At 38.1% G+C, this 21,711-nt stretch overlaps 1 protein-coding gene across 3 annotated transcripts in view; it reads left to right on the top strand.

The window, feature by feature from the left end:
• Positions 1-1,101: 1,101 nt before the first annotated feature.
• Positions 1,102-21,711, top strand: part of Hgf (hepatocyte growth factor) — a 62,524-nt gene continuing 41,914 nt past the window's right edge. The window contains exons 1-6 of one of the 3 annotated variants that reach the window (XM_042272931.2): positions 1,102-1,240; positions 1,469-1,612; positions 8,127-8,292; positions 11,747-11,859; positions 13,335-13,449; positions 18,672-18,814. In XM_042272931.2, the coding sequence (XP_042128865.2) occupies positions 1,525-1,612; positions 8,127-8,292; positions 11,747-11,859; positions 13,335-13,449; positions 18,672-18,814 (625 nt within the window). In that variant the 5' untranslated portion in view covers positions 1,102-1,240; positions 1,469-1,524. Of the gene's footprint in view, positions 1,241-1,380; positions 1,613-8,126; positions 8,293-11,746; positions 11,860-13,334; positions 13,450-18,671; positions 18,815-21,711 lie in introns of those variants that run through there. The other 2 variants (XM_042272930.2, XM_042272932.2) reach the window with 2 other exon arrangements.

Here is a 21,711-nt window from a genome sequence, read left to right on the forward strand (position 1 = left end):
TCTCGTCTCACCTCCTCCTCTCTCCTTTCTCCCTTTCTCCAATCTTTCTCTCTTTCTTGTCTCTGCAGGTGGTTGTAGCTGTTCTGGAAGAGGGTAAAGAGAACTGCCTTTGCTGGGCATGGTAGAGTAAGGCCATCCTGCTACTGACTTTAATTTTGCCCTTGATTACCTCTGTAGGGCATCAGGCCACTTTAGAGAGTGTCTCACATTTTGTTGATGTTCCCTTTCTCTGAAGAGGTACTAGTTCTTATAGGTATCCATCTCAGAAATACACAGAGGCAACTATTCCTCAAAACTCATGAGAAAGAAAGTGTTCTGTCCTCTGACATATCAGAGCACCCTCCTGGTGTTGTAATAAAAGGAGAAGTCTGGCCAATGATCTCACCAAAACGTGATACTCAGGGATCAGGGCCCCTCCACCCCCCTGCAAGTGCTTCCTCCCTCCTCCTCAGATTGTGTGATACTGTGGGGGTGTGCAGGAGAAAAGAGGTACAGACATTATTTAGGAATTAAAATAGCTCAAGGGATCTCGTGACAGCCTTAGTGCGTACATACTGGCATGCATACATATGTGACTGTGTATAAGCTCAGAAAGACAAGCATCTATTTGCTTGTCAGGGACAAGCAATGGGACATGTCTATCCTTTGGATGGTCTAAGAGAAAGCATCACCGGATACATCAGAAAAGAGACATTTGAAGAATGTATTGGGGGTCCATTTGTGGTAGTTTGGGATAGCACGTCTCCTGGGGAGACCGTTGGATAGGGCAATTTTCTGGCCTGAAAACCTGGGTATTTTGTTTCTGCTGTTATTTATTCTCATCCCTCAAGGCCACACCCGTTTTTACCTGCCCACTCTCTACCTGGGCTGTCCTAAGCTCTGAGCCCTGGCTCCCTGCCTCTGCTAGCACTGTCTTTAAATCCCAGGGAACTGGGGTCGGTGTTCCATCCATGGCTCTCTCCAGCACTGCAAGCTCGCAGCCTTGGGCGCCGGGGCTTATTTGGCAGACGGGCTGCTCCGCGTTCTTCTTAGGCTGCTTCCCCTTCCTCTTTTCCCAGATAGATATGTAAACACATGCATTTCGTGTTCAAACGGGGGCGAGTTGGTGTTGTGCCTGTGCCTTGACTTCGCGATTGGGCTGAGCCTTGCTCCTCCCTTCCCTACTCGGATAGGAGCCACAAGGATCTGGAGCTCGAGCTTCCAAATTGCAGCTGGCCTCTGGCCAGGTGACCTTTGCTTTGTAAGTTTCTTTCTTGGGGGGAGCGGTGCGTGGAAGGGGGAGCTGGGATCTGTTGGGTGTTGGGGGGGGGAGTTGAGGAAAGGCAGGGGCTGGAAGAGAGTAAAGGGCTGTTGTTAAACAGTTTCTTACCGTAAGAGGGAGTTCAGACCTAGATCTTTCCAGTTAATCACACAACAAACTTAGCTCATCGCAATAAAAGCAGCTCAGAACCCGACCGCCTCGCAACAGGATTCTCTCAGCCCGGCATCCTGCAGAGGGATCAGCCTGCTGGAACTGCAAGCGTGATGTGGGGGACCAAACTTCTGCCGGTCCTGTTGTTGCAGCATGTGCTCCTGCACCTCCTCCTGCTTCCTGTCACCATCCCCTATGCAGGTAAGTTTACTTCTGCTTCAGAGACTGTGATTGCTTTAACTCTCGGCTGACCTTGTCTTTCCTTCCAAGAAGCTCTCTACCCTACTTCCAGCATCCTTTCCTAACTCCATGTGTGGTGTGCGGCTTCCTAACCTCTCATTACGCTTTCTTTTGACATTCCTTTTCTGTTTGAAAAAACATTTAAAATGATAATTAACATCCCTCCGTGATACCCCCACCCCCATCAGGCCCCACCTCATTTAGCTGAGCAGTTCGGAATTATGGGATAGGAATGAAGTGCTAACACTGGCTGGAACTTTGCTGGTTTGGCCAAGTTTAAAAACAAGACAGACTTTGGCTTGAAGAGGAGAGAGTGATGGTCAGTCTAACCAGGGACTCATGATTTCCCCAAAGGAGAATTTCCTATAAGTGTCCATCCAGTCAACCTTCAGCTCCAAATTATGACATTACGCAGGTCTTCATTTGGAGGAGGCAGATTAAGCTCTGAGTATATGCATGTTATAAAAATGAAACAGAAAGCTTTTCCTTCCAAGCTCCTCTTCTCTCGGGGTATGGATGATTGCCCTTGATGCTGCAGTGCAGGGAGGAACACATCTGTGACTGGTATGGATGCAGCCGAACTGTCCCTCTGTCTCCCCTGATTTGTAGGTTGGGGAGGAGACTCTTGGACTAGCTCCGACTGCCTGGGGGTTTAGGAAGCTCATCTACTGGTATAGAAGGTTTCCTCTTATTAGGGTAGAGGAAACCTCTGTGGCTATTGTGGAGTTGCTGCAGTGGCTGGACTGGGGTGCCGGCAGGAGGAGGCAGCGAACTTTAGGGTCAGCACAGGGAAAGAAAGACTGTAACAAGTGCCCAGTTAGCAGATAGGTGACCTTTTAAAAACAAGAAAACAAGGAAAAAACCTCATAATTTAAGATAACTATGGCATTTATCACACCTCTGATCTAGTATCTGATGTAATACAAGAAGTAGCTAGTGTTGATAAAAAATATTGTTTTTTCTGCATTGGGAAGTAACTCCTTTTGAAAAAAAGACTCTCTGGAAAGGGTCCTTTCAAAGGGTATAGGTAAAGATTCCTGAAGAAGTGGAAAAGAACTTAAAATGTGTCATTTTAAGGTGGATCTTTAAGACATTGCTAAATTAGAGGTATTAGCATAAGTTGTAACCTTGGTCCAGTTTGCTGGTTTTACTTTTCAAAGATTGAAATGTTGTTGTTTTGAAGTATGGTTACCTGAACTCAGCTGAGCTAATGCAAGATCTCAGTTTGGAAAACTCAAACGGTAGATCGACCAAAGACAATGTCTATTTGTCTTTTGGCGTGCGTTACATGCTTTTGGCAGGAGATATACATTTGTAATTATATTTCACTTTGGCTAATGTTGAAATGACTGTGTTTCCTGAGTATACAGAGAGCAGCCTGAGAGTGTGCTGGCAGACCAGGAGAGGGTCCGTTGGGAATCACAGATATATGTTATGAATAATTCCTGAAGCAGATAATACTAAAATTGTCATCAAAAGAGGGCCCATCTTTGTTGTGTTTGCAACTTTGTTTTAACAGTTTCCTTGTTTTAAATAACTTCCAAAATGGAAATAGGTAGTTTTTTTTTTTTTTTTTAGAATATGTCATGAGAGTTTGTTCTTTGACTTTTCATCTTACACTGAACATTTACTTTGTTGTTACTTGCATGGCTACCCATCAGAAAGGAAGTGGGTGCTCTGATATGCTGACAGGCAGTCATTTACAGAAGACATTGTGGAGATAATTTTTAAAGAAGTTTCTTGAGAAATTTTTGATGTGGATGAGCCAAGCAGTTTTGATAGGATATCTACTATATAGAATTATCATCTACTCCCTCACACTAAATACTCCAAACAAATATAGACTACTCTGTTTAAGAAATTAAACATCAAATGAATACCTGATATCCAAGGGCCCTGGGGAGTACAGAGATGAGCAAATGGGAGAAGAACCTGCATTTGTTGAGCTGTAGTGAGAAGAGATAAATTATAAAGTAGACCTCACCTACTACTGCTACCTGCATTCTTCAGTTTATCTGACATATGAAAATCAAGGTTTGGCCATCTTAAAATTTATCTTTATTAACTAAGGGATTGAACTGAAATTTCTGAAGTCTAAGTGATGGAAAATGTGATTTTTCTTATGCTAAACCCCAACACTGCAATCAGCTCAAACATACTTTAGAAAAATCATTTGACTAAGTAATCAAAAGTAACCAACATTAGCAAAAAGCAAAATAAAACAAAATTTCTGTATCAGAAAATGTCATTATAGTATAGCTGAGAGTTCATTAGTTTAGTCTTCAAGCTTGGTTTAGGAGGTATGTCATACCCAAGTGAAGTATGAGAAGATGAGTTATAACATGATTGGTACCCTAGTCAGGAGAATCCAAGTTTCCTGAAATGCAGAGGTAAGAAAGTGTAAGAGATGCTCCACAAAATCTATAGACAGTAAGTCAAGGTCACCTCTCAGGACTGGTATACTGGGTTCCTAGTGGGAGTATAGCCTGTGGTTGGGAAGTAAGATGGGATAGAATGGCGACCTTGTAGGCCATGCTAAACCAAGTGGTCTCTGTAGTGAGTATTGGAGTCAGCAAGTGAATATTTTGCACGGACAGTTGAATTTCTATGTGGTTGCCTTTCTTGCTGTGTGGAAGAGGGTTGCAGGCAGAAAGGACAGAGGAGACAGAGACCAGGATGGGGCATCTACAGTGAGGAACTCCAGAAAACAGAGTAGAAAGGAAGGGGAGACTCCTAACCTCACCTTGAGCACTTTCTCCTGCAAATCTTCAGGAGAGGAATTGCTATGTTGCTTCTCAGCCACCAGTACCTGGTCTAATTCTGCCAAAGCTCTCCCTTCTCATTTACCCTGAGATTAGCTTCTCCAAAAGGTTGGAGTGCATTACAGTCAGAGTGAAGTCTGAGTCCTAGACAGTAGCAGTGGAAACGGAGACTTCTTTTTGTGATCCTTGTCTTTAGGAGTGAGAATTCTCCACTCACAACCATTGCCTTCAATCAATTATGTGTACACTTTCATCTTAAATCTTGCCAGTTCAAACTGTTAATCACTAATCATGGGGGTAGTTTTCTTCAGTTATGGGGAACCAGACTCCTGCTCTTTCCACACCCTGCAAATCCGTCCTTTGCCTGGCTTTCCTTTGAAGTCCATGGTTCTTCCACACAGAAGAAAATATATGAGGTAGTGAGAGAAACGAGTGTGAGGCCCGGGGGCCGGTGAGAGAAACGTGTCTTTCTGCAGCCACCTTGACGTGTTTGGCCCTGCTTTCTGTTTGTAGGTTTCCTCGAGGATCCTGAGGAGCTCAGTTCTGACAGGGACTTCAGGCCCTTCAGGAAATGTACCTTCCAGAATATTTTCCTAAGCTGGGAAAAGAGAAAGGAGCTAAAATACAGGAAGGCCTGACAGATTTGCAGTGCTCTCTTACCCTTTGATTTCACTTCAGTATTTTGTTTATAAACTTTAACTAACAGACAGATTCAAAAATAGTAGAAAAAAATCTGATACAAACATATTTTTGAATTTTTTCCCAAGTTAAGCTTGGCTTTTTAATTGTTTTTAGTAAAACAAACATCAGTTGATACATGTGAAAGAGACAGTGAAATCTATTTTCAGCAAAGGAATTTCATTTTCAGATGCTGATTTTGAATGATTCTGTTCTGCTTTTTTTTCTCTATTGAAGAAGTAATTAATTTTGTAGATGCATAAATTAAATGATGTGTAAGTACTTTGAACTTCATATTTTGGAATAATTAGTCCCTGATCTAGTGTACGGACTGAGTTATGAGGGAGAGTTCGCATGTCACGCACGAGGGATCCTGGAATCTGGTTCTGATTGGTTCTGATTAGCATTGAAGCTCTGAGGCTTCTGTTTATTACACAGTAAAGGGAGATTACGGATTTACTTATTTCTCAGGATGCTTTTTGATCTCTAGTCATGGAGCTCTTACCAGCAAGTGAGAGTACCTTGTTTTATGAGGCAAAACCATACATTAACACATTTCAATAGGACAACTGAGGATCTGTAAAATTAATCAGAGCCAATAACTGCAGAGACCTCCTTTCTACAGAACAGTCTTTACTGTTTTATAACATTGGCCTGTGTCTCTGTTTTGATTGATAATTACTAAAATAAATGCCTTAGGAACTTAATGCTTATCATAGCTATTTTGAAAGTACTTTTGTGTTCTTATTTTACTCTTAGACATATAGAAAAGCACATTGTACATAAGACCAATGCTATGTTCTTAGTTGGTAGAATTCACATATATTCATATATACATAACATATATATATATATATATAATTTTGGCAAAAGTTATTTTTAAAATAAACATTTCTCAATGTAAGCTCCTATCACTTATAGGAAATATTCAAATTTATAAGGAATTAAATTATTATCATGTCATGAAATATTTAGGAGTACCAAAGAAGTAGTGAAATAAGGCCACAGAAAGAGAAACTAATGACAGAACAAATTATCTCTCAATAACAAAATTCTGTGACAGAAATGTCAATCTGCAAGTAGCATGACTTCCCTTCTGATGAGAATAATAGTTATGTCAGATATTAAGTGATGAATTTTCAAAAACAATACCAAAACTCTAAAGAAAACTATTTTATTGCAATTCTTAATTGTATTCCCAATAAATACTTAATGAATATAGCTCAAATAACTCCATTCATTAATTTAACCTTTCTTTTCTAGATTGAACAAATCTAGAAATTTATCTTAAAATTTCATGCAATTAAACAAAGTCATTTGGCAAACGGTATGAGTAGGCATGGCAGTAGACATGGCAGCTTCAGCAGCCTGCCAATGTTGTGCAAGGAATTCTGACCCCAAATTCATTACATAACGTACTGATAGAGTATCTGATTGAGTTTATGTATCAAGGTCTTGTTTAAATAAAATCTCTTACATCACAGTAATTGTATCTTATAGCCCAAGGAAAAGCATTGCTATAGGGAGTAGTATCAGTCTGTTAGAAACTGTGTTCTGGAGTTTGGTAAAGAACTCAGAACTAAGAGAAGTGCATGTTTTCCCTTATTAATTGTTGACTTCAGATCAGGATAGACATTAATGAGTAGCATCTGCATACTTAGCAAACCAACCGGAGCCGGTGGTTTCTGGCAAACAGGGTATGATGCCATTCTTGGCGCTTCACTCTGGTAGCCCTTTCCCCAACTTTTCTGCACAGAAAGCATCACCCTTTTCTTGACACACTTCACCACATTTAAAGACCAGGAATGCATTTCCTGCTGTAACATCCAAGCTTCTCTTCAACTGATAGCTCTGAACCAAATCTTCAGGAAATGTTTACAAGTCACATTTCCACACGCATTCTTAGCAAGTCTTAGATAAAAGATGGCAGTGTGCGTGGTTCTGAGTGCCAGCTCTGAAGCCGGGTCTCTGTGCTTCCAGTCTGAAGTCTTCCACGTGGTCAATTTTCTCCCTCTGTATTTACTTACCTCCAGTTAAAAATGAATGTATTGAACTGCCATTGTCATAAGGGACATTAAGCAAATTGACATGCAGATGTGCATAGTTCCATACTTGTTTTGCAATAGTTGTGGTCTAATAGATGATTAATGCTGAATAATTTGATCAGTATTAGATTGGGGTACTTTTAGGAAATTAAGAATGAAAAAACAAGTTCTTGTTACTTTCAAATTATGCATAAATTTAAGATCTTTAGGATGTGTGGGTTCTGTTTTCAGGTTTATAGTAAGTTTCATGCTATCTAGAGGTCTTGTCCCTTCATGAAGAAAAATGGTATTGCTACATTAAAGGATAAAACTTTACATACACTTGACTTACAGTATTTGGCCTGATCTCAATGCAAACAGTTTTATGAAATTGAGAAATAGTGTACCAAACATTGAATACATTTTTTTTTTTTTGCAAAAATAAGAAGAGAGGGGCTAAAATATGAATAGTATGAGGCACTTAAAAAACAAGTGGAAGCATGGTCTACCGCAGAGTTTTTAGTGAGAAGTTTCTCACTTGCCTTTGGGTAGACTTACCTAGTTAGCGCTGTAACTTATATGAGGAACCACTGAGAGGAGAATGAACAGTTTAATTACAAAGTGTGCATATGCCTCTGGCATTGATGCTTGATTCTGTGTTGTCTGGAGAACTTCATCTCTTTAGGGTGAGCTTTGTCCTATTTTTAAAACAATTCTTCTTTAGGGTTGCTTATTCTTTGGGGTGAACTTTGTCCTAATTTTTCAATGCATCCTTCATTTGAAAGGATGTAGATTAGTGAATTTACATAGCAACTATCTCTTTTTGCATAATTATAATGTTCCTCTTTCTTGCTCTTCCACATCCTTATCTCACTCTATCCCACCCCCTAGAGGTATACTATGCTGTCCTATAAAGTCATTATCTTGAAGATGTCCCTTAAGGAGTTTCCCCCTCTATAATCATTAAAAGCCTTTCTTTCATGTTGAATTATTTATTTTTTGTGTTAATAGAAGGACAGAAGAAAAGAAGAAATACACTCCATGAATTCAAAAAGTCAGCAAAGACGACTCTCACCAAGGAAGACCCATTACTGAAGATTAAAACCAAAAAAATGAACTCTGCAGATGAGTGTGCCAACAGATGTATTAGGAATAAGGGCCTTCCATTCACTTGCAAGTAAGTCTCTTGATTTTCTTAAGAATAATTTTCGAATAAAGTAAATATATAATGATCCTATTTTCTCTTCCCTTTTGCTAGTCGATGCAATTGGTCCTTTAGAGAAAGTTTGAGTCTAGCTTGAACTCATCACAAGAGCAGACAGCTCTGAGCTGATGGAAACTCGGAATGAGCACGGAGGCTCTGAAAACTGCCTTCCAAAGTTCACAGCTGTTTTGTTATGGATTTTGAACAATGAACATTGAGCTAAAATCAAATTGGATTGAATTTTATCTCTTTTTTATTCTAAAATATTGTGTCTCTTGTTTCATTCTGCAGAAGAGCAGTGGAAGGGTTTTCTGGGTAGAAACTGGGCAATAGCCAAAATTTGCTGCAACTTATATCATCTCTGTAGGGATTTAAATAAAAGGTGTTGAGAGAATTATATAAAAGCCTAGAGCAACTGGTGTCAGCTGCCGAGACTGTTTCAAAGAAGTCAGGGAGAGTGATGATAAAGGTGTGGTGGAAAGAGGTGGAGCCATCTGAGGCTTGAGTGGTCCGCGTAGAAAGGGCCTTTTCTTCTGATAGTCCCCTTATTACTTTTCCAGTGATCTCACAGGAGAAAGGTGAAAATTTCATCCGAAATGGCAATAATAATATACATTTCCTGAGCAAGGTGTGGTGGTGCATTCATATAATCTCAAACCATAGGAAGCTGGTCATTGTGAGTTCAAGACTAGCCTGGGCTACAACGCTACACACACACACACACACACACACACACACACACACACTGTTCTTCAAAAATGTGTTTTATTGGTTTATTTTCTATTCTTTTGTCCCTTAAAAAATAACATTGGATGCTAGAGAGATGGTTTAGTGGTTAAGAACACTTGATGCTTTTGGAGAGGACTTGGGTTTGGTTCCCAGAACCCATATCAGGGACTTCATCAACACGGGTACCAGTTTAAGGGTATCTGATGTCCTCTATTGGCTTTCAAAGGCATCTGCATACATGTGGTACACATTAATTCACTCAGACACACACACACACACACACACACACTGATAATAAATAAATCATTAACAAGAGATTATGCAGCTGGGATGTAGCTCAGTGTCGGCATGCCTGCTTAGAATGCACAAGGCCCTCGATTTTATTCATGGTATTAAGAAATGATATTTTTGAAGAAATTCTATCAATGTTCAATTCTTGCATATTATATTTTCACAGTGGCCTTTTATGGAATACAGAACTCAGTGATTTCTTGTGAGAAGTTACCATTTAGTGTTCCCTATCTCAGCGAAATAAGGATTATGGGCCTGTAGGGAAGGACACGGTCACAAAAGGTCTTCAGCAGACTTAGGCAGAGGAAAGACTATCTCTTTTCTATTTTTAAAGCCAAACTGCCACTCTCAGGAAGACATTTCCTGGCAACCACAGTGGGAATTGGATTTGTAAGCTTATCCCTAGGATAATGGTGTTTCATTTCGACTTTTGCGAAAAAGCCTTGAGATTGGGGAAAATAAAGCAAGAAAGATTACTCTCAATCAGTGTCTGAGCTGCAAAAATTTATAGAGATGTTCTGTTGGCTGCTGGGTTGAAGTTGAGTCTTCCCGCCTCAGAGTTGACGGGTAGCAGAAGGACAACAGGAGGAACACATTTCTTTGTGGATTTTTAATGCAGAGTTTGACAATAAGGCCAAAGTAAATTTAGAGAAAAATTCAACCCAGGGAATGTGATAGTCCCATACACTTCACATGGAAGTGTGAAATAATACAAAGAAGTACTTTTTGGAGAGCCTATGCTGTTATAATGGAATGAAAGAAATGGTCAGGGCTGGAGAGATGGCTCAGAGGTTAAGAGCACCGACTGCTCTTCCAGAGGTCCTGAGTTCAATTCCCAGCACCCACATGGTGGCTCACAACCATCTGAAATGAGACCTGGCACCCTCTTCTGTGTTCATAATAAATAAATAAATAAATAAATAAATAAATAAATAAATAAATCTTAAAAAAAAGAAAAAAGAGATGGTCTATAGACTGGAAATCATACCTACTTTTCTGGCTGAAATTACTTTTAAAAACTGAAGTATTTGGGGGATATTTATCGGTTTGTTTTAGTGAATACTTTCAGTAAGCAATGGCAAGAGCAGTGTACTATTAGCTGCAGGAATAGTGGGGACACATGTTAACATCCTCCATGAGCACACGAGTTGAAAACATATTGAAACCACTGAGTTTAATTAGTGGTATTTATCTGTGCATGGCTTTGGGCCATCCATTGAAGCATGGGTGATCTACCAGTAGGCACACCCCTGAAAGCAAAATGACCCTTTCTCCCTTAGCAGCCATCAATTGGCCATAGCTCTTCAGCTGGGGGCATGTCATCAGGGGCCTGTCTTCAACCATGCTGGACTTTTCAACTGGCTTGGTCTTGTGTAGGCAGCAAGAGGTGCTGTGAAATCCTGTGTAGAGCAGGGGACAGCATTTCAGAGTTCCTCCCCATCTCCCAGCTCCTACATCCCTTCTTCCCCCTTCTCTATGAAGTTCTTGGAGCTGTGAGAGAGCCAGGTTCCTACGGTCGCTATTCTCAGGACTTTGACAGTTCTGAGTCTGTGCATCAAGCACTGCCCACTTCAGTAAGAAGCTTCCCTGATAGAGAGTAAGAGCAGCACAAAGCTGTCTGTACCAGGAGCCTGGGTACTCAGCCTAGCACAGCTTAAAAAATCATTTTAGCTATTTTATTTGCAGGACTGAAGGTGAAATTTAAGTCCTTATCCATGCCAGGAAATTATTTCCACTGACCTATATTCCTAGCCATTTCATATTTTGTTTTGTTTTGAGGCAGAGTCTTGCAAAAACTGTTCATTTCTGCCTTGAGCTTATTCTGTAGTCTATACAGGGCTTGGATATATTTCTCCAGTCTCAGCATTCCCACAGCTGGACACAGGGCTACATCCCCAGGCCCAGGGGATATGTCATTTTGGAATATATTTGTATACTTATAAACTTTACATGCTAATTATGATATTGCAAATGTAATCACTTGCTTATAGCTACAAATAAAAGCTACAACTAACTGGGCATTTACAAAACTATTAAAAGCTTTCAGAAATAATCTAGGTAGTTGTATGCAATGATTTACTTGTTGACACCTTCATTTTTTCTACAAGTCATTAAGATTAATGTCAAAACTTTCCATAGAGTTTCTGATTTTCTAATCTATACCTACAAAATCTTTGTTTTGTCTTTCTTGTTTGTTCCATCAAAATAGGAAATACACACACACACACACACACACAAACACACACACACACAAACACACACACACACACAAACACACACACCACTGTATTTTAATATGTAATAATGCCCCATTCTGTATATCCTCCTTGGTAAATTGTGTGCCCATTAAAAATCAAAAACTGTTAAATTGTGGTGTTCTTTCTTTTCATTCAGCTGTCTTTTTCAGGGCCTTTGTTTTTGATAAGACAAGAAAACGATGCCACTGGTTCCCTTTCAATAGTATGTCAAGTGGAGTGAAAAAGGGGTTTGGCCATGAATTTGACCTCTATGAAAACAAAGGTAACTGCCTTCTTTCTAAGTTACATAATAAAACGAAGGATAAAATATACACTTGCAGTTTCTTGCCACTTAGGTCTTACGTGCTGATGTCCTGGTCGGGTTCTGACCTGTGCCACACACAGTCACTGATTGCGGTGGAAGAATGCGGTACCCTGACTCTGATGACTGTCAGGACACAACGCTAGATGAGAGGCTGTGATTCCCAGACTTCCCTTAATTTAGATCCCTCTCCCTCCTCAGCTAGCATTTTAGGCATTCATTGTCTAATGTGCCATTTAGGTTATGAGATCAGTGTACCTTATCTTGTGGCAAATTTGAAGATTAAGGTAGTATTTTAAATTATAACAACTTCATAATTTGTGTGGCTCATGTCATAATGGTGGCTGGTGATGATAACAAAGCAAGGAGATTTCAGGCAAATAAGTTGAATTCATGTATACATGCTTTAAAATTACTTAAATGAGAAACTGAAATTGTCAATTTGTCTATTATGTGATTTTATATTATGTATGATATGATATATAAAGTATTTACACTGTTTAAAAGCCAAAATATAGCAATGAGATGAGTATAGAATATTAAATATACACTTTACAGGTTAAATATTTCATCACACGAGCTAACAATTATGGATTGAATTTATAAAAATAATCCTTATTTTATTAACTTTTTTATAACAACATATTGTGTCCTATTGAATTAGAATATGGATGCCAAATACAGATACCTTTATGTCAATTGACTGGATCTTTAAGTAAAAGCTAAGAGTAGAAAATAGGACAGTTTTACATATCCTAATAATTTCACTTATAGTAAGTATAATTTATGATCAAACATGAGTTCTTTTTATTCAGTCTTCCTCCAGTTGGCTAGCTGCCCATCCAAGAGTCTGATAACTAATATGTTAGAAGCTGAAATGTTGTAAAAAAAAAAAACATGTAGAATGATAATTAACCCAATGTGTTTATTTCCTGGAAACCTACACACACCAACAGGGAGAGGTAACAAGAAGAACAAAATAAAACAAACGCACACTTCTCACTGAGCTGGAGAAGACAATGAGTTTTGTTTTCTTACATTTGGTTTCAGAATTTAAAATAGATTCTGGAAGTTACCTATGTTTTGTTTTTAATATTTTCTTAGGTATATTTATTCAATCAAGTCACAATATTCTACATAGTTGAGTATGTAAACTAATCCAAGTTAAGGATGAAGAATAATCTCTATAGTTAGCTTCCACTGTATACTCAAAATTAAAATGTAAGATTACTTGACTTGTTTGTTTTATATTATTCTGAAATGTGTTGCTTTAAAAATACTAGTACAAGCTTTAGGCAAGAACTTTTAGTATTTTTGGAAACAGTTTGCATCAGCTAATGACTCACGTGCTTAAGTGGATTCTTATTTTTCCTCTCTAGTAAGTACAGCATGTGTTTCACCTAGTTCTAACATCTTTTCTCTGTGTTATTCCATAGACTATATTAGAAACTGTATCATTGGTAAAGGAGGCAGCTACAAGGGGACCGTATCGATCACCAAGAGTGGCATCAAGTGTCAACCTTGGAATTCCATGATCCCCCACGAGCACAGGTAAGAACAGCATGAAGAAAAGAGGAAGCAACCTCCCCTGTGTGCATGTGAACAGTTGCTCCTTAGTCCTCTGGATAGTACTACCTTGTCTTCACTTACTCAGTGTGGCTGGATCGGACAAGGCCAGAACCCACAAGGCCAGAACCCACATGGTTCATGATTAATGAGTACCGAAAGATTAACAAACTTAGTACTTAAATGTGGCCTAACATTTTTTTTTCACCCCAGTGTCTCAATTTGTACCTGTTATTGAAAACAGTTAGAGAAAACTGCTTTTTACCTTTGAGAGGGTACTACAAAATCATGGGGAACTCATGATTTAGACCTCACAAAATGTATGGAACCTCAGTCTCTCAGCTTTGGCTGTGTGTTAAAATGACTCACTGCAAACCTTACAAAGTCCCACTACCAAAGGCACAAACAAACCAATTAAATTAGATCCTCCAGAGTAGGGCTTGGGACAAGGCTCCTGGACTGGTTCTGAAATGCCCATAAAGCTGGGAGCCACGAGTCCAAGCTCTTTTACCCCAGATTAACAGGCTTACTCATCCTTATGTCACCTGTGGCCTACAGTCTCCAGAAAGATTTTTTATGTCTACATTGAAGAGAACTTTATTCATTATAGCAGAAGAATAGTATTTGAAGATCAATAAAGATAATACTCATAGGCATGTGGGATTTTAATCATCATGGAGGAAAAGCATAAATATTTTTATGCACTAGAGAGCTAAATGTGTCCATGATCTCCAGACCTTTTTCACAAACAATCTCAATAAGAATACAAATAGTTTAAAACATCTCTACCTGGTTAGGAACTTCAGTGGAAAGTTTAGTTAACCATGCTTAAGTATCTGGTAGACAGTTAACTGGACTATTTCACACATTCCTTATACAAATAGCATATTGGACAGGTTGGTGTTCTTAGTTATGAAGTATAAATGTAGCCCAAACAATCTTGGTGTTTTCACAAACAACCTTAGTGTTTTCAGGGTCATACATAGATGGTAAGTGGCCTTGCCAGTTTCGTAGTGGATCCAGTGTGTGAAGCAACCCTCGAGCATAAGATTGTGAGTCTATCTGTGGTATGTGTGCTCTGACTTGTCTGTAATAGCAAAATGCGATGGCTTTCCCTTGATGAACACACTTTCATTCCTCTCTACTTTTTAAAAGCATATGTGTGAAAGATGATTGATTTTGTTTTAGCAAAATGATATGAGTTAACCAACTGACGTATAATATAAAAGTTAAGGTGTTCAATGCTGTAATGAAACCTTTGGACTTTGTCCTATGAACACTAGCTAGTGACTGTCCAAGTTAATCAGCTTTGTAGTAGTATTCCAATAATAGGAAACAACAACTTTCCCAAGTTATTCAGTAGTTATAAAGGAATGCCTCTAAAACATGGTATTATTCTAGATTAGAAGGCAAATAATACAATTAGTTTTGTCTTCCCTTAGGGGTACGCAGACTGAAGAAAACCCATTGGTTGAGTGGTTAAACCTAACTTTTCACGAACAAAGGAATACCATCAAAATCAGTCTACCTTAGATCAGGAGAGCATGCTGGACTCCCCAGTACAGGTTGTGTTTCAACCCAAACGCTCTATGATTGCCATTCTCTGTTAGAGGAGTAAATGTGAAATGGATCTCCCTGGGAACTGGCTTTCCTATCCAATCAGATAGCCTGCCAAGGAACATGGATATCTTGTGTATTATTCAAATCCTTTTTTATTTAATGAAAGCAATACTTAATTTTCATCAATTAGCAGTTTTATTGGAATAGCTTCATGATAGCTTAACACTTTAAACTTAGGTGTTAACTAAAGATTAATTTTATGAGAAATGGAAAAAGAAACACGTTTTTGTCTAGTAGAGTGATTTATGGTTGACTTTCTAAACTGAAATATTTTACAAATGGTTTAATGGAAAGATGATGATAGATGTTGAAATTAGTACAAAAGCTTAACAGAAAATCAGGTGACCTGATATCTACATCTCTATCCTTCACTGGCCGCCTAGCATTCATTAATGAAGCAGATGATGGAACAGATCAAGTTTCCTATGAACATAGTCTATATTAAAAGAACAAAAAGGGAGGCTAGCACCCAGAAGACCTAGTTTATGGTTTAGAGTATATTTGGACATAACCCAGTTTTAAATATTCCTTCACTTATCTCTCTTAAACTTTGCTAACAGCAAGGACAGAGATAAAAATAGTATCTATGTGGATAACAGCTCAGTACAGACCCCACAGGCTGGTGCGGGTCTTTTGTGTAACACATTCTCATGAACATTTGTCTAATGAACACCTATAAGTGAAAGAGTGGGTGAGGCGTCGTTCCCTGGCCAAGTATGGGATGTTGAAGATAATCAGACTGAACACCTTGTGATACAAAAGAAAGCCAGCTGGTTTGGGGGAAAGGTCAAAACCAACAAATAAAGAAATGAGAAGCTCTTTAACCTCTGTGACCTAAAGAGGAATTTGATGTGAATTGACTCATAATTATAAAAACAAGAACGTCTTTTCTCTTCATTTTCTGATTTAACTGTAGTAAGAATTTTTTTCTTCTTTTGGCCATCTTTAGTTTAAATTTTTGCTTTTCTCTGATTCTTCCTACTTATATTTTTCTTACAAAACAAAACAAGCAAATAACTCACAAACACAACACTGCTTCTTCACAACTTCTTAATTTTTTTAGGGGGGGCTTTACAAATCATCTGGAAGCCCCATCTCCTCCTCTCAATCTTAATTGGAAGAGTAGTCCTCTGAAACTGTTGATATTCAATCAATAGTTTACTTTTTTTGTTATACTGGGCAACTTTATTTTATGATTTGAATTTTTTCCCTTTTATTGAAATTAGATTTTTTTTTACACAATATATTCTGATTGTGGATCACCTTCCTCTCAGTTCCTCCCCACCTCCCTTCGCAAACAGTTCCATTCTCTGTCTCTGTTTGAAAAACAAACAGGCTTCTAAGAGATAACAATAAATATAACAAAATAAAATATAATAAGCTAAAACAAAATCTATTACATCAGAGTTGTACAGGAAAAACAAAGAGAGGGAAAAGAGCCCAACAGAAGCACAAGAATCAGAAACCCACTTGTTTACACACTCGGAAGTCTCATAAAAGCACTAAACCAGAAGCCATAATGTATGGATGCAGAGGACCTGGTGCTGATGTGTGCAGGCCCAGGGCATGCTGTTTCAGTTTCTGAAATCACTAGTGGCTTCAGTACAATATTGTTCCTTTGACGAACTTGCAACAAAATAAATATTTGTCTGGGGAACTTCATTCCTAAACCAGCCAGGTGATATGTACATACCATGCGTTGACTACTAATAACTGATATTACCACTGCTTTTTCCCCAGTATAAAGTTACAATAGACTTTTCTTAAGTAAATGTAGTTGATGAGTTACTTCATCAAATAGATAAAACAAAAGTCAGTTTTATTTCTGATAGAGAAGTATTTTCTTATAAATTTACTATGAACATTAGGAGAGAAGTGCCAAAAAATGAAAGAAAAATGTATTTCAGGCAATATTACAAACCCAGGATACAGACACAGAATTCTAGATGGAAGTACAGCTAAGAAAAGACAGCTTATTTTTTGAAAATCAATTCTTGTTAAGGCTTTAAAAATTATAATTATCTTTAATTACATTATAACTTCCATCAGTCACATGACCTAATATCTTATTTCTATGTCCTGTACTTGAAAGGCTGGTGAAGTAGGGTGGAAATGCTTTGTTGGTGTGCACCTTGCAATTGCTTAACTCTTACATGTTAGTAATGTCTTCAAATAGACTCTTTCATTTTTGGTCACTGACTTATGTCTTATAAAGGCCTGTTTCTTCATGCTCAGAGAAAAGACTTCTATTGTAAAATGTTGCTTGGAACATGACGCATGCCAGTCTTCATTCTGTGGTATAACATCATCTTTATTTTTAAAAAGATTTTTTTCATTTTTCTTTTTGATTAGTGCATAATAACTTTAAATGTACCGTGTGATATTTTGGTTCATGTATGTGAACAGCTCTGGATGATTAGCATATCCATTTTTCAATTATATCACTGAATAGAAAACACATTTAAATAATGTTTACTAAGAGACTTAGATCTTTAAAGTTTGTATTCACGCAGAACAATGAGGACAATACAAGCAGAAACAACTGAATAAAAGTACAGTTAACTACTAAACATGTGATTGGGTTGAACATTTTTTCACTGGTATTGCCCGTAGAGAAATGTTCTTCTCTTACGATGTTTTGTAGCAGACAAACGTAGGAACCATTACTGTCAGCCCTACAAAAGTAAATGGCTTTCACCTTTTCTCTTGCTGGAGGATACTTCTGGGTCACAGAAAACCATTAGATCTTTAGCTATTTTAAATGAAGTTATTAAATTGATTAAATACACCCAATGACACACACTTATGACACTGACAATGAGTAGGGTGTGTTTAATTACAGGTGCCATTTGTCAAGTGTCTTATTAACTCCTTGAACTGCTCAGAATAGCCAGATGAAGTCTAAGTTGTTACAAGCTCTGGGTTTCCTTAGTGAATTAGTAGCTAATGGTTTGGAGGGGTTGAATTATCTGCTGGGATGGATCTCAAAGTTGGTGTCAGAAAGAGTTGAAAGCAGTATCCAGGCTTATTTGATCCTGGATTCTTGGCTCATGCTATGTTATTAATCTTTTTCTCAATTGTGAAGAAACAGGTATGTGTGTGCATGCGTGTGTGCGTGCATGCGTGCGTGCGTGCGTGCGTGCGTGCGATAGTCCTCACGAGAAAGCAGTGTCTAAGCAGAGAATGACCCTGGGTCAGCAGTGTACGGGTGAGATCTGGAAGCCACATGCAGAGACAATGGCTCAGGTTTTCCTAAGTCTGAGAGTTCGTTACCTGTGATTTGGAGTGTGGAAATTGTATTTTATAAAATACAATTGTATTTCAGAACATTTGGGCTTGAGGAAATTCAGAGGCTAGTAATTACTAATTTGATATGGGATACAGAAGTTCAGTTAGGTAAATTTAATAAAATTCAAAAAGTTAACAATATTGGCAATGGCAAAATTGAAGTACAAGTACACTAAGTTACATGAGATAGACACGTTTCTCTACTTTTGGGGAAAAAATACCCAGTAACTTGTATGATTAATAGGCCAACACTAAGGTTGCATGCTCTTATACTGTAATGATTATCATTTTAAAACTAGCTTTTTGCCTTCGAGCTATCGCGGTAAAGACCTACAGGAAAACTACTGTCGAAATCCTCGAGGGGAAGAAGGGGGACCCTGGTGTTTCACAAGCAATCCAGAGGTACGCTACGAAGTCTGTGACATTCCTCAGTGTTCAGAAGGTAAATGAACCTGAATGCTACATGGGGCACTACCCGCCCCCCATGTATAGAACTGTAACTCATGATAAAGGTTAACAACAATGAATCATTTACAAAGAGTATGTTGTTCATTCAAGTGCAAGCATAGATAGTTACGGGAGCATTCTCACACAATCCATCACAAACTTGTGGTTAGCAGATTCATGTAAGGTAACAAAGCCAGTTACCAACATGAATTTCAACATCAGCCTGGAATAGCCTTCTGGGGAAAGGAACAGTGAGCATTTACTTGTTCATTTAAGCTTACCTACCTCTAATTCTGCTCCCATAGACCACCTGAGAGGACCTAGAGTCTAGGTCAACCTTTAGGGATCACATATCAGATATCCTGCATATCATATATTTACATTATGATTCGTAACAGTGACAAAATCACAGTTATGAAGTAGCAACAAAACACTGTTATGGTTGGTGGTCACCACAATATGAGGAACTGTATTACAGGGTTGCAGCATTAGGAAGGTTGAGAACTACTGACTTAGATAAAACTAGTCTTTTATTTGTAGTTCTGGTGCTGTTCATCGAGAACCTGCTTCTGAAGAGATGTGGTTTAAACTGCTCTGAAGCAGCACAGTCCAGGTTGATTAGATTCAAGAGAAGATATGCCAGGGTTTCCCTAAACTGAACATTTCCATAGGATTTTGGTGTTATGTGACTACAACCAAGTGTGAGGCATGCCTATAGCTCAGTGCTGTTCAAAATAGTATCTGAAAAGATCAAAGCTTTGATCCCAGGCTGCCTTGACGGTGAGCACCTAAGCCATGTTCTTGGCCTGTGTTCTTGGTGTGAAAGAGCTCTATATGCTCTTTTGCATTGGAAAGCTAAATGACCAGCAAGGTGATGGAGTGACCTTTTCAGCATTGTATGTAGTTTCATTTTTCTCAGTTATTTGGCTACAGAATAAATTGGGTTTTTCAGTTTTGTCAAAGCTCCTATGATTTCACAAATCCAGATGAAACACAGATTAAATAATTTTCAGATTTATTAGGATTTTGAAGTACTTGGGGAAGGGAAGATACTTCTGGAATGCTGTCCATTTTTATAGTAGGATAACATACCTGTTTATTAACCCAGTATTTTCTATATCCTCCATTTTATATTATGTTGCTATTTATTACCGAACAAGTAAAGGCATTGTTAGCTAATTGTCATGGAGAAGGTTAATGTGTTTGTCATTAATTAAGTTGCAACCCTTGACTTCATGTGCTAGACAGTTTGTCTCTGTAAATTCCTACTTTTCAGTCCATGTCATATTCTGTTCCCTCCAACATCTTCATTGTTTTCTTTTCTTTTAAAAATAATAAACTTATCTGTGATAACATTATGAATAAGTCTGTTTTGTATGAATAAGTCTGTAATTCATATTTGTCTCTAAATTACACATGGAAGAAAATAAACGTCCACTTTTAGAGGAATCTCCACAATCATAATTTTCTGAGATTGAGAATCATTGGCAAATATGTTTATTGTTTTTGTTGGGTGTGAGAAAGTCTTTTTGAGGGCAGGTAATTTGTTCAAACTTTACACAATCTGCATTGCCTTCCTAGTTCTTATTGGGGTGTGGTTTTCAACCCCTGTCTATTTGTAAAATACTTTGACATTCATTCTCAGAGGTGACATAAAATAAAAGTGCTAGAAAAGAAGTACTTTAAAACACTTGTTTTTAGCTATCCTTTGGAGAATGTAATTCATTAATACTCTTTAATAGTGTGAGGTCATGAAGCATCTATTAGAAGAGACCATCGTTCACTAGTGTGAAGACATGTGGTGCTGTTGGTCACCGTATCACTAAAGGCTGCAGATAGGCTCTTTCTGGAGGTCCGACACCAGAGTCTTTAGAAGTGAATGGACACCTGCTCTATAGGCTAAACATGTTCCAGGCCACATGAGTTGAACAGTGAGATTTTAAATTCAAGCTAAAACGAGCCAAGTTTTATATGTATTTTAATGAAGAGAATTCAAAATAAGCAACATTGTCAATACACCCATGAGCAATAGAACTACTACTAAGGATATTACAAAACATAAAAAAACTAACATACATATGATGTGAATAGAAATGTGAAGAATTCTCAAATCCACTGAGTTTAAACCATTTCATTGAGTTGGCTCTCTTTGTCTTAGGTTTAATTTATTGAGCGGTAAGTTGCAAAGATTACCTCATTATAAATGAGTTAGTAATTATCAACTAGCTTTGTATATTTAAAATTAATAAAATACTGTGATCAAATTTTGTTTTGTAGTTTTTAAAAGGGAGACTGTTTGGGTCTCAGAGGCCTGTTCATTTCTTACACCAACAATGGCTTTGCCTCCTAAAACTTAACAATTTTTTTTCAAACTTATACCTAATTTATTTTTTGTCATGTATTACCACCATTTATTGCATATTTGTTCCCGTATATTTTATTTATTTTACCTAGACTTTGAAGTCTAGGAAAATCTCATCTCCTAAAAACGATTCCCCCAAACACGTGAAGTTTAGACTGTATCACACAGTGAGGCCCTGTTGCCAGCAGCACCAGGGTCTTCTGAGACCGCATTACTGGATACCCAGTCCGAACCTGCTCAACAAGGATTGGACAGTTAAGGAGAGCTGAAGGTGATCTTTATGCTCATTAAATGTGGAGGCATGCTAATCTGCCACAGTTGTTCTGGAAAGTAGTCATGTTATGCAGTCATTAATTTCATCTTTGTAGCAACTTTTTCCTAATGCTGTTAAAATCTAAATCTGAAAATATTTTATAACAGTTCTCAAGGTAATGCTTCCCCCAAAATAATTACATTCAATTTTATTGGCAGATATATTACAAACTGCAAAAACAGTTATGAGTAGTACATTACAATGGAAATAGGTAATC

The sequence above is a fragment of the Peromyscus maniculatus genome, chromosome 3 (genome assembly GCF_049852395.1).
Source record: "Peromyscus maniculatus bairdii isolate BWxNUB_F1_BW_parent chromosome 3, HU_Pman_BW_mat_3.1, whole genome shotgun sequence".
NCBI lineage: Eukaryota > Metazoa > Chordata > Mammalia > Rodentia > Cricetidae > Peromyscus > Peromyscus maniculatus.